A 12,212-nucleotide genomic window follows, 5' to 3' on the forward strand; every position below is an offset into this window, starting at 1 on the left:
CCAAATAGAGTAGTTAACATTCTACAGTCCCTAATGCATAAGCTCAGGTTAGAATGGTAGAGAAAAGTTCTTGGACATCATTTGTTGGACCACATAATATATGCAACAGGCTACAAAATCATTTTCTATAGCCACACAGCAATTTATTAACACCAATTGTCTTTTACCGTCGTCACACATAGAACTGTTGCAGTGCCCTTAATGTGTACTAATTTGCAACTGCATAATTTGATAGTTCTGTTACCTACACTTCAGTGCCGAGGCGCCACAGTAACATTGGTAACTTTTCATTTGGAATAACATGGAACAAATGATAAATGAATCCTCACCCAGGCCACAAAATGTAATTTGCATAGAAAAGATCAACATAGTATTTTTACATATAATCCTCATTAGCACCTTAGAACTCTTTGACCAATGCTTATTCTAATTCCTCATATATAAAAATCCTGTAACCAAACACTAGTTTCTTTGCCAACATTTATTGTGTGACTCTGTTTGTTGGAGCTACCAGCTACACATTTATGCTTGCTGATCCACATCAGAGAGTAAGCTTAAATGATTGAACATTTGAACTTAATGGGTGACTTACAGGCACAGGAGGTTTAGATGCTTGGAACCAAGAATTAAAATAGTTAATTCTAACTCAAAAATACAAATCTCTACTAGATTAAGAACTGATGAGCAGTAAAAGCAGGATGATTTCGGGGACAATTAAAAGCCTAATGGTATCCGTATCAGGATCTAAATGTACAAAGAGTGAGCAAAGCTGAAAATTGCATCGGTTATGATTTGCTGTAGATTGAAGAAATATAAAGCAATGAAGTTTTAGTCAGTAAAGAATAAAGATAACCAAATAATTCGGACTATAAACGGGCAAAAACTACACTTGAATAATGCTGCAGTAACATATATTTCAGGATAACAAGCACACTTAATCAGAACTCAAAAAGTTAAATCAACAGATTCGAATATAAATTGTTTTCCTTCGCATGTTGTTCTACGATAATAGTAAGTGAAAGAATAGCCAAAGTAGAAAAGGCCATCATGTAACAATGTACCGCATCAATTAGAAAGTACATCCCAGAAGAAAACTGAAACTGCGATTACCTGCTAACCCAGAAACTCTTTCACAGGGGCAAGGGGAAAAAAACCGGCAACAAACCATCGAACAATGCCGCTTCGAAACCCCGAGCGATTCAATAAACAGATGATTCTTTTTGCCATGTAATAAGAATTGAAGCAAAGGATCAGAAAGCCCCAATTCTTGGCATCGCGAGATTATTGAGGTGTTACCCTAATCATCATCATCATTTCTGAAGAAGTCACTTGCTCAGCCAGGGAAGCACAATTTTTTTTTTGCACAACTGGAGACTATACAGATGCGAATTAGACCTGCCTGGCAAAATTTGTAATTATTCATCAGTGGGGAACGGACGCTGATGGAAAGATCCGTCCAAGGTGAACAACAAGCACTCCATATTAAGCCGCTTTTGGTCCAGCTTCAATCTAGCTTCTCCATGGGACCATCTATCTTCAGGCACCAGTAGCTGATTACGGCATAGAATTAGTAGGTTATAAAATATTAGAACAAGAGTATGAGAAATAGTCAAATTGATGTACTGTTATTATAGTGTAAATGCTACTGATTATTGAAATTTCATTCTCATAATCCATTGGAAGTATGAATTTATCTCCTACGGCACTTCACTTTTCATTAGGTCATATTGTTGAGTGCACTATAAAATTATCCTCTAAAATAGTGATAGCTATTTTATAGAAAATCTTGAAGAGCCTAAAATCAAGTACAGCAGTGCGAATTGTGAATTCATAGAACTCCCTCCTTGCATGCATGTGCATATTGTATTTATACAAAAAATATTCCTAACACTATGAAATTCCCACAACATTGTTTTACCATATTGTTCACACTTGAAATTTGAAACTACAGCAAGAACATTTTGTAAATAGGAAAGTAAAACAAACATCAACCGTGAAGCAATAATGCAATACCAAAATCTAAAAGCTGCTCACATTGGTTAGAATTCAGAAGGGTGCCTCGAGTGATTCATCCCAAACATCGCCACTTCCGTTGGAAGCATCTTCACCATCTTCTTCCATGGACAATCTAATATATTCCCGGTGTGCAAAACGATCCCACTCAGTCAAAGTTGGATTTTCACGCTCCTGAATAAACATTCAGATCATTCAGTGCCTCTACATGGTATTGCTCTCAAAAAGCTTCCTCATGAAAAGGAAAAAAAAAAAAAAAAAGTGGCAGATTGCAGTCACCTGACGAATGAGAAATGGATCACGAGTTTCAAATGCCATAAATTTATTCAGATTAAAAAGGATATTAAAAATATTTCCCGAAAGTTTGCAGCCTTTCAAATCATGTAGTGTAAAATAGCACTCATTCTGCACAAAGAGAAGCCATTAGGAGAACAGCTAATGTTCACAGATATATAAAAGATTAAGTGTCGTTTGAATATAAGCGAAGAACCTCTGGTCCAATCATATCAATCATTTGACATAAAATATCCTCAAAGAGTACAGGTTCTTGCGCCATACATTCCATTCTATGCAGCTGTTCCTCATAAAAAAATTGCATTTCATTGGGGGTAAGTATTCCATTTCCATCCAGATCAATACACTTGAACCTGTAATTATCAGCAATGCACATTAACTAAGAGAGAAAAATATTAGAAGATAACATCAACAAGTACTGCTAGTGCGAACATCCAGCTTGAACTGAATATCTTAATATAGAAACATAAACATTCTTGAGAACTAATAAAATTCTCTCAACTTTTACTGCTTCAGCAGAAACATAGTGAAAAAGAAGCTAACATGCAAGGATGACTTGTAATACTATAATCTTCTGAGAACAAAGGCATCAGGAGCAGGACATCAGCAAGTCAAAATGAATGGCGTGAATTACCAATACTCAAGGCTGGGTTCAGATGATTTATCTTCCTCCGACAAAATAAAGTAAACAAAATCTTCGTAACCCATTTTCCCTTCTGTTTTGCTTGTGAATTTCCTTGGAATCTATAGTGCAGCAACACAAAAAATATCAAAACACCCAAAACATTAAGTTAATGATACAAACGGAAGGGTGTGAAAAGAATACAAACCTGTGAAAAGATTCTATCAACTATTCTGTAGGTTAGTGAATGGTTTCCGTATCTGATAAGGTTCTCTTTATCGATCAAAAAATCATGGTCTGTATCAAGCTCCCAAAACTTGCAGTAGATCACATAAAAGTGCTCATATGAAAAGTACCTGCACAAAACAAGCAACCTCAGAAAAACTATGTCATTGTGTCGCCTTTTACACAGCGATCTTGGAAACAAAGGGTTCAAATGATGAGCTGGCTTAAAAAGTAGAATTCTTCTGCAGATAGGAGTTAAAAAGAGTAAATTGTGCTGATGGTCCCCAACTCTCTTTGGTCCTTCTCTTATAGTGGTTCCGACAAGACCTTTCTATCATCCTCCGTTCACGTCAACTTTAAATTGATTCACTGTCACGCTGACATGCCAGCCATGTCAGCTTGAGAGATGGCAAAATTGGAGTAGCAGCCATGTCAGGTTCATTGTAACTCAAAGTTAGACAATAGAGCGGGCTTAATTGGAACACTCATCAAAAGTAAGGATGTCACTAAGGATGTCATGTGTCTGCTTTAAAAGCCAGAAACCCAAGAGAAACTTCTGGAAAAGTGTGAAGACCAATTTTTCCAAGTTAAGAGCCTCAGAGTCAACATTGTTGCATAATGCGTAATACATTATCAATATGCAGTAAAGATTGCCAGGAACCTCAAATTTTGCCATGCAAAGCCCACAGAGCCAAGACACAAAGTTTCAAAGGTTTCCAGAGGTTCCTCAAAATCTGATAGATATTACATACGTAGTCTCAAAAGTCAGGCTAACACATGAAAGATAACTGAATAGATAACAACAATATTTCCCACAAGAAGAGGGACGTCATAGCAACAGAGACCACTATAATCACATGCTCCGAATAAAATTGGTGATATTATTGTGAAAAGTTTCTACAGAACATCAACTGCAGCTTTACTAAAATATATTACCTCAAAACTTTGTTAATATCCTCCTCTTCATCCAGTTGCTGCAGAGCATCAATTAAATTTCCACGTTTCAGTTCTCTGAGAGTAAGTTGCCCATTTCCAGATCTATTCACAAAGTAGAAAATCCTGTATACTACTGTTTCAGCTGGGAAAAAAATAAATCACATATTATTGACATGGTAGAAATAATTTTAAGCATGAATAAAGTACTGCATAGGCAAAAAGCCGAATCTGAATTTTACACTTAACGCAAGAATATAGCCAGTGCAACAATTACCAACAAACTACTCAAGCTTGTAAAAGATACGTTCTCAGTTCTAACACGTGAAAGGAATAGAGCATATTATAATATTAATCATTTGGATGTTTTACTACATAACAATGATTAAGTCTGTTCTAACACGGTCCATTCCATATGCAGAATCAATATACTCCAATGCCAGAGCCAGTAGAGTTTGTTAGATTATTTTCCCTTCTTTCTTTAGCTAATGGTAGTAAATATTACTAGCTTGTTGATTTGAAATAATTCTTGCCGTCAGCACCCAGTTTTCTATTTTTAGTTTGACCACAACTTCCGATATTGATATAATAATTATGTGCGCCACTATAAGGCATAATCAGTTTCTATTCATACATGCAAATGTAATTAAGTTTGATAAGATTACCAGGAGACTAATTTTACAATTTCTAGCAAACTAAATCAACCTAATTATCAGTTTGAGGCTTGAGCTAAGCTACATGATACCACAATCATAATGACACTGAGGAACTGCCAAGAAAAACGTCGGACATCTATTTTCACCTGTTCCTCCTCTTCCTCCTGTCCTGTTTTGCAGAGCATCCAATCATACTGAAAATCTAAATAGATTTGCTGTTGGTACCTAAGATACCCTTCTCAAAAAAGGAAACCCTTTCATGCAATTCATAATATCTCGATGATAAGGTAGACCTCTGCCCACTGCCCATAATGCTATTTATGAGACAATCAAATTCAGAGTTGATCATTTGTTTTGCCAAAAGTCTTTATAAATGTTGATGGCCTTCGATCCATCTCTAATCAGTTTTATTTGAAGTTACCACGAGATATATAGCATATATGTCATGCCTCAATGTTGGACTGTGACGCTTCCTCCAAAATGAGTAGGCAGCAAAGTGCTTAGTTATTGCATTTCTAAAATTTCTTCATTGTTACTCAGATTATCTTGCTAAATTTTCCATGATCCAGAGTCAAACAGGATCCCATTATAAGGTCAAGGAGCGCTGACAAATTAAGAAAAAATAACTTGCTATTATCTTCGAACTGGAAGAGAAACATACCATATCTTTCCTGAAACTCAGGTGTGCCTTGTAAGAACTCTAATCCAGGATGAGTTGCCAAAAGTTCTTGAAGAATAGGCTTAAAATCCTCCTATATCAGTTAAATAGTGTCGAGTCAAGCTAAATTAAAATAATAAGATGCAGTAAATCAAAACATGCAAATTTACCGTAAGAAATTGAGATAATCAAGATTGCTCCGGTATGAATTGTTCATTATTTTAGCCACTCTTCCAAACCAGTCTAGCCTATTCAAAAAGTAAATCAGATGTTCCATACTCGCTCATTTCCTGAGCCATGCCAAAATAAGAGGCTTGTATAAGATTGCTTTACAGCCAAACCAAGCTCAAGCAATATGTTGACAGATTGGGCCTTGTGCAGCCCTAGCAGTCCATAGAAGTTCTATTGCCCCTAGTGTACGAAAAGGCCCAAGGTGCACCAAAGCGCAAAGGGCTGTTAGAGCCTACGTGCAAGGCGCAGACGCACACCAGAGAAAGGTGAGGCACACTTTATTAAAAAAAAAACAACAATTCCATCTAATTCCCACATACCATGAGTGAGAAAGCAGGGTATAAGAAAAAACAAAAATTACACCCATCAAGAGAGAGAAAGTTAAAATAGGGTATAACCCTATTTTATTAAATAAAACAGAGAGAGAGGGGGAGAGAGAGAGAGAGAGAGAGAGAGAGAGAGAGTTAAAACATTGTTCTTCTACTAAAAAAAAAAAAGAGAAAGATAAAGAGAGAGAAACAATGTTCTACTTTTAAAAAAATAGAAATATTGTTTAAGAAAAAAAACAAATTTTAGTACAGTCTATCCTGTTCCCACATATACGCAACAGAGACATAGAGAGAGAGACAGAGAGAGATGAATAAATGGGAGGGAGGTGGCAGTGGCACTGTGGCAGCGGAGGGAGATGACAGTAATGGAGTCCACAGGAGGGGAGAGGCGAGCCAAGGGGAGGGAAAAAGTGGAGCAGACGAGCAGAGGTGAGCGAAAGAGAGAGAGAGAGAGCAACTAGGAGATAGATCGAGAAAGAGAGAGCGAAAGGAGGTGACCAAACCCACTTAATTTTAGGGTTTCTCAACATATTAGTTTAGGATTTAGGGTTTCTTAGTTGTTTAAACCCATTGAACCCAATAAGAGTGGATCCAAACCCCACTATTCTCAAGGCGTGCCTTACCAGCGCCTCGCCCAAGGCGCCTAGGCGAGGTCGTGTCACCCGAAACGCGGGCCTAGACCAAGTCGCGTCGCCTATACGCCTAGGCGAGCACGCGCTTTTTTAAACACAAATTGCCCCACATATAGTAAGATCTGTTTGCATGGAAAAGGAAATACTAGTGAGGACAAATAGTGTGACATGGAATGCTGACCTGTGTAAGGTAGTTATGATCTGGCTTCTTCAAAATTTTAAATATCTGTGTAGCTAAATCCATGGTCATCATGTTGCCATTGACCCAATAATCAACGAATGCATCCCTGAATCATTTAAAATACAGGCAAAACAACTCAAAACCGTCAAAAACAGTACCTTTGATGGTAAAATTGCAAGCAACAACACAAAAAAGGGAAAAGAAATAGTAATAATCAATGACTATCTATATTTGTCACATTAGCTGCATGGATGGTTGACAAAATGCTTGGTCTAGAAATCATACAACCTTCAATGGTAAAATTGCAAGCAATCAACCAGAAGTGAAAAAAGAAAAAAGGAATCAATAATCAACGACCATCTATATTTCTCACATTAGCTGCGTGGATGGTTGGCGAAATGCTTGATCTAAAAATCAGGTACAAATTTGGCATAAACAATTACTATATTAGCAGCGACAATAATAATCTTATCTTAATCTGAAAGAAGCTAGAGGTAATAATTCTGAAAAGAACCCTGTAAACTCTAGATTCTTCCCAAGTCCCAACCAAGAACATTCGATCATATCAAGTCCAAGGAGTAGATAAACCCCACCGATGACCAGCTATAGAAAGAAGAATCACAAAGTTACACCATATAGGTGACAACCAGCAAACTAACCATCACATAAAAACTCAAAGCAGTGGCTTGCTTCTAATAAAGCCAAACTATATAGTCAAGAAGAAAAGATACCCATAAGCAGTAAAGCCTGAAAACAACAGATTTTAGGATCAACCATCCACTAGCAAGGGCTGACAAGATAGGTCGGGTAGCAATTGGAGATTACAGGCTATGCGCCAAAGTGTCGAATCTTTGATAGCCCATGCTGTTTCAATTTCTAGCAAGTGCATTAAGTGCGTTTTTTTTCCTGACACTAGAAGAAAATCATAACTAGCAAAAATTTGTAAATAATACTGGTCGATATCTAAGATAAATTATACAAACACCTAAGAGCAGGTACCAAACCAACTCATCTTCAGTCCATGAAATCAGAGCCTCGAAAGGCAAAACTAGCATTTCAATATGTAAAAATAAAATTAACATGTGCGGTAACTAAAAAAAGTTATGGATATTGCAGACCAAGCAAAAATAATTGTATCTTCCATAGCTAACATTCCAAGAAATAGCATTGCTTTTAATACAAGTAATTGTATCTATCACAGCTAACATTCCAAGAAATAGCATTACTTTCAATTTTACTAAATGGACAGAGCTAACTAAAGTTAATAAAAGTTGGAATGAGCCACGGAGGGCAGACGCTATGATTACCTTCTAAAAGTAAAAGAAGAGGCAGTAAGTTTGACAGATTATACGCTGCAAGTCTACATACCCTCCGAGTGAAGAGTAATAATAAGTTCCATAGATAAAAGAAAATTTGTACTTCCATCACAAAATTACCACAGTAATAACAATGAGTAAACTAGAACAGGAAAGTAAAAACCCTACAAACTTACCAATTTTTCCAATAAGTTTACTAAAGATTCAGAAACTACTATTCAGAAAATGACAACCGAATACAACTAGGTGACAAATTCCATACCTTGATACAGTTCCAGTGCCACCAACATCAATCTTTCTAAAAAGAGCACCGGAGAAGAATGATGGTAGCTTACAAATATCCTTTGCGACGGATTTAAATTCTGAAATTGGCAAAAAGAATATTAAGAGATTGGGGGTCAAATATCAATGTTTGAAAAGACGCGCCTGAGGCGCGCGCCTCAGCGCCTAGGTGCAAGGCGCTAGTCTCAGTGCCTCAGGGACGCACCTCGTGATATTTACGTTTAATGTGTTTACGGTGTGGGTTTTTGGGTTTTGAGTTTATTCAATATATTCTAAAATGTTAAGAAACTTTTTAAAAAATTTTTCTAATTGAACGCTTTCTTTTCCTTTTCTCTTAGTCGTTCTCTCTTCCACCCCCCAATAGCAATAAATAGCAGCAGCAAAAAGAAAGAAGCAGCGGCAAACACTTTAAAGCTGAAAGTTGATACATATTTTTTTTATTTTTAAGCTGAGAACATTTATGCATGCGATTTCTTTACATTTTTATGGCTATTTTGTTTTTGTATAGCTATTTTAGAATTTTTTAATATAAAACATCCATTTAAAATAGGCTTGTTAAGAGTGTTTTACTTTTATTAGATATGCGCCTCACCTTCTTGAGGCGCGCGCCTCGCGGTGCGCCTCGCGCCTAGGCTCCATAAAGCCTTTGCGCCTTTTTGCGCCTTGCGCCCTTTCAAACACTAGGGTCAATATTACTGCACAACTATAATGATAAGCTAGCAATATAATTCACCTTGGATTTGAAGACCCTCCCCACCAAAAAAGAGGTGATCAATTCTAGATAGGCATTGCTCTTTCAGATCCTTTGGAGGTGGGCGCCCATTTTTAAAATAAAACTACAAAGATACAAAGTGCCAGTCAGACCCAAATCGAAGTTTGTCAAACGTTGTTGTGCAAATGTGACAAGATTTAATAATAGACTACCTGAGGTATAACTTCTTTCACTGGCTCACTAACAATTTTTAGTGGAGATCCGAAGGATGAAGGTCCAGCTCCTGCGCCACGTCTCATAACACGAGGAGATCCAGAAGTGCTTCTAGGAGAAAGAGGAGGAGCACTGCCGGCCGGGAACATTGAAGGCAATGAGCTACTTGCAGCAGCATTCGTACTACCAGAGCTGCCAGGAGCATTTAAGGTCACACCAGCTTTCGCGTCTTCAATCAAAGACTTAACCTACAGCAAAACACTAATAATAAGGCATTGGCACATCTGCAACATTTTGCCATTATATACAGCATTTGAACATTGACATGCAAGAATTACATCACAAAAGGGTGTGACATTTGTGACACAAAGTTAATGCCCATAATTGCTGCATTTACACAGTACAGAAATATAGCTATCACAAGCAAATTACACATGACAGAGTCCTAGAAAAGGCCTTTCGGAGGCGCCTTGTAGATTACGGCAACATATTATAGTGAACTTTTTTGCCTAATCAGCCAGCTAGATCCAAGTGCATCCCCTTTTATGTAGCCAAGGAGCAACAAAATTTAGCTAGCTCTAGATAAATTTTCATGCGTTTTCTAAGGATGTCAGTATATCAAAGTGCAAAAAACTGCTATTTTTTAGCCTTCAGTGACAATGAAACTTTCATGTCTCGAATTCATTAACATTCCATACCTGTGTTGCAACTTCACCATATAGGTACAACATTTTGCAAAGAAAGGGTGAGCTCCGAATGAAAGATATTTCAATTCAGAAAAATAGCATTGACGAGAGTTTTCTCAGAAGCCCATAAAAAAAGAGACAACTTTAAATTAGAATTCAATATAAAACTCAATACAGGTAAATCTAACAAAAGAAGGGCTTCCATCTGTGACAATGAATCCAATCAATTCACCAATTATACCAAAAGGATCCATATGAAGTGAAATTCAACCAACTACTTAGTTATAACTTATTGACTGACATTATTTGACTGAAGTTGCATGAACTTTAACCTGTGATATAGTTTGGACTTGAACCAAAGTGATCGACAACCCCAACCTGACGTAACATACAAAACATGCCTGTATTAGCTTGTTTTCCACTGCTTGAAATATTTGGGATTTCTTTGCTTTTATTATTTTTGGTTATTGGGTAGATTGGTTTTGGTGGAATCGTAAATTTTGATGAAGAATAACGAATTTATCTCCACATCCTCTCAATTTCTGTTTTTAATTTGATCTGGCATATCTTTCATTGTTTTAAACAATTTGATTAGTGAGTTTCAGGATGGCTTTTCAGTTTTCTGATATTTTATCTTATACAAATTATACAACAGTCGGCCTTCCTTGTCCTATGGCAAATGTTCTCACATTGGAAAGACGCAATCCTACGTATTTAACTGCAATGTCATCATATTAGGCTATAATCAATTGCTCCTAAGATAATATCTTTTGCAAGGCAAGTTTTTAGGTTGAACAATTTTGATAAACATTTCTTTGCGCAGAACCCTCAAAAATGAAAAACCATAGTTATGCCTTGGACTCATGGCACCTGATACAGCACCTAGAATACACCTACTGTCGTCAATCTGAAGTCAGCAATGCATGCAAAAGTGCCTGGACACTAATCTCAAAACAAATCCATGCACCCATAAGTACATCCACAATATGCAAATATACACACTTTTTATGCATTTATATCTGGTTTCTCGGTACAGATAAATGCATAGAACACGGCGCACGTCCGTTTTTAATGCACAAATATAATCACACATAACTGATCATCTCAAGTTTTGTGGTTATGAAGAGTGCATTGAACGTTATTACTACGAGCCACACTCAATAAAGTTACCAACCCTAGATTGTAAAATCAGCATTTCATAGATGAAATAAACACCAGCAATCATCATAAATATACCACAGATATATGATCTAGGGTCACCTACGCGACCCATTCTTCGGAACGAAGCAAAAAAGTTACCAGCTTGGAGGTTTCCGGCAACGAAAGCCACTGCCAATATAGCGACTCGGCGATGCTCGGATTCTCCTTCAGCGCAAGCGACGAAACCTCGGGAAGCTGCAGCAGCTCCGGATCGAGGGACGCGGCGTCCCTTCCAACATCCGCCTCCATCCCGATCGAACCCTATTTCTCTCTCTCTCATACACCAAGAAGCCCCGATCGAGGACCACCGCCTCCCCCACCAGCAAACCGATCCCAAGACCAAATCTTTTCGGCCCGGCGATTCCACAAACCCGAAACCCTAGATCGCCGCCGCAGCGACCGCCCAAGAACAACCCTCGGGAGGTCGGATTCCGCGCAGAAAGCCTAGCTTCGCGACTCCTCCTTCCTCCGGCTCCGCGGCTTCATGAATCGGAGCCGAGCTCGCGGCGGATTGCGGGAGGGGGGCCGGAGGGGATCGGGCGGGGGAAGAAGAGCGGAGCGGATCGGATCGACGGGGATTAGGGTTTCGCAGAGATCGAAGACGAAGACGGAGACGAAGACGAAGACGACGAAGAAGGCGAAGAAAAGGGCGATGCGGGGATCGGCTTCCGAGCGCTCGAACCCTAGACGAGAGAGAGAGAGAGAGAGAGAGAGGAGCGTCGAAGGAAAAGCGAAAAGGAGTACTCGGACACCACCAATATAACAGCGAAAAATTGCCTCGAAAAGGCCAAAGCGCAAAGAGATAGAGGAGGAGCGTATCCTCACGGTATTTTATACGTACATGTATATATACATATAGATACGGATTATGGATTTATTTTTATAAAATTTCAAGGATACTCACTTCAATTTACCCCCTTCGGTTTAGCTAATTTTCACTTTATCAACTTATAGTTCAAAAAATTATATTTAAATTTAACTATCGTGTGACAAAAAATTACACTTAATATTTTGTTATTATGAAAAACT

The 12,212-nt window shown here is 38.1% G+C and overlaps 1 protein-coding gene across 2 annotated transcripts; it reads right to left on the reverse strand.

Annotated features, from left to right (window-relative positions):
- Positions 864 to 11,936, reverse strand: LOC109713974 (serine/threonine protein phosphatase 2A regulatory subunit B''beta-like). Of its 2 annotated transcripts, XM_020238307.1 has the most exons (14): positions 11,283 to 11,936; positions 9,297 to 9,545; positions 9,106 to 9,208; positions 8,965 to 9,042; positions 8,353 to 8,452; positions 6,775 to 6,880; positions 5,405 to 5,495; positions 4,091 to 4,232; positions 3,138 to 3,285; positions 2,942 to 3,051; positions 2,504 to 2,660; positions 2,293 to 2,418; positions 2,035 to 2,187; positions 864 to 1,550 (listed from the first exon to the last, which is right to left on the reverse strand). In XM_020238307.1, exons 1-13 carry the CDS (start codon positions 11,430 to 11,432, stop codon positions 2,047 to 2,049), a joined length of 1,701 nt encoding a protein of 566 aa, XP_020093896.1. In that variant the 5' UTR covers positions 11,433 to 11,936; the 3' UTR covers positions 864 to 1,550; positions 2,035 to 2,046. The 2 variants fall into 2 exon arrangements, with proteins under 2 accessions (XP_020093896.1, XP_020093897.1); XM_020238308.1 differs by lacking the exon at positions 8,965 to 9,042 and having other exon boundaries at positions 11,283 to 11,933.

Source organism: Ananas comosus, linkage group 8 (genome assembly GCF_001540865.1).
Source record: "Ananas comosus cultivar F153 linkage group 8, ASM154086v1, whole genome shotgun sequence".
Lineage (NCBI taxonomy): Eukaryota > Viridiplantae > Streptophyta > Magnoliopsida > Poales > Bromeliaceae > Ananas > Ananas comosus.

What these genes read in the sequence shown, in the direction of transcription:
- LOC109713974 (XM_020238307.1), bottom strand. Translation starts at nt 11,432, where the DNA reads ATGGAGGCGGATGTTGGAAGGGACGCCGCGTCCCTCGATCCGGAGCTG. An exon ending in TGAAAGAAGTTATACCTCAG is followed by an intron (nt 9,209 to 9,296) that starts GTAGTCTATTAT and finishes GTATCTTTGTAG; the next exon opens with TTTTATTTTAAAAATGGGCG. An exon ending in TGAGTTTCAGGAAAGATATG is followed by an intron (nt 4,233 to 5,404) that starts GTATGTTTCTCT and finishes TTTTTTTCCCAG; the next exon opens with CTGAAACAGTAGTATACAGG.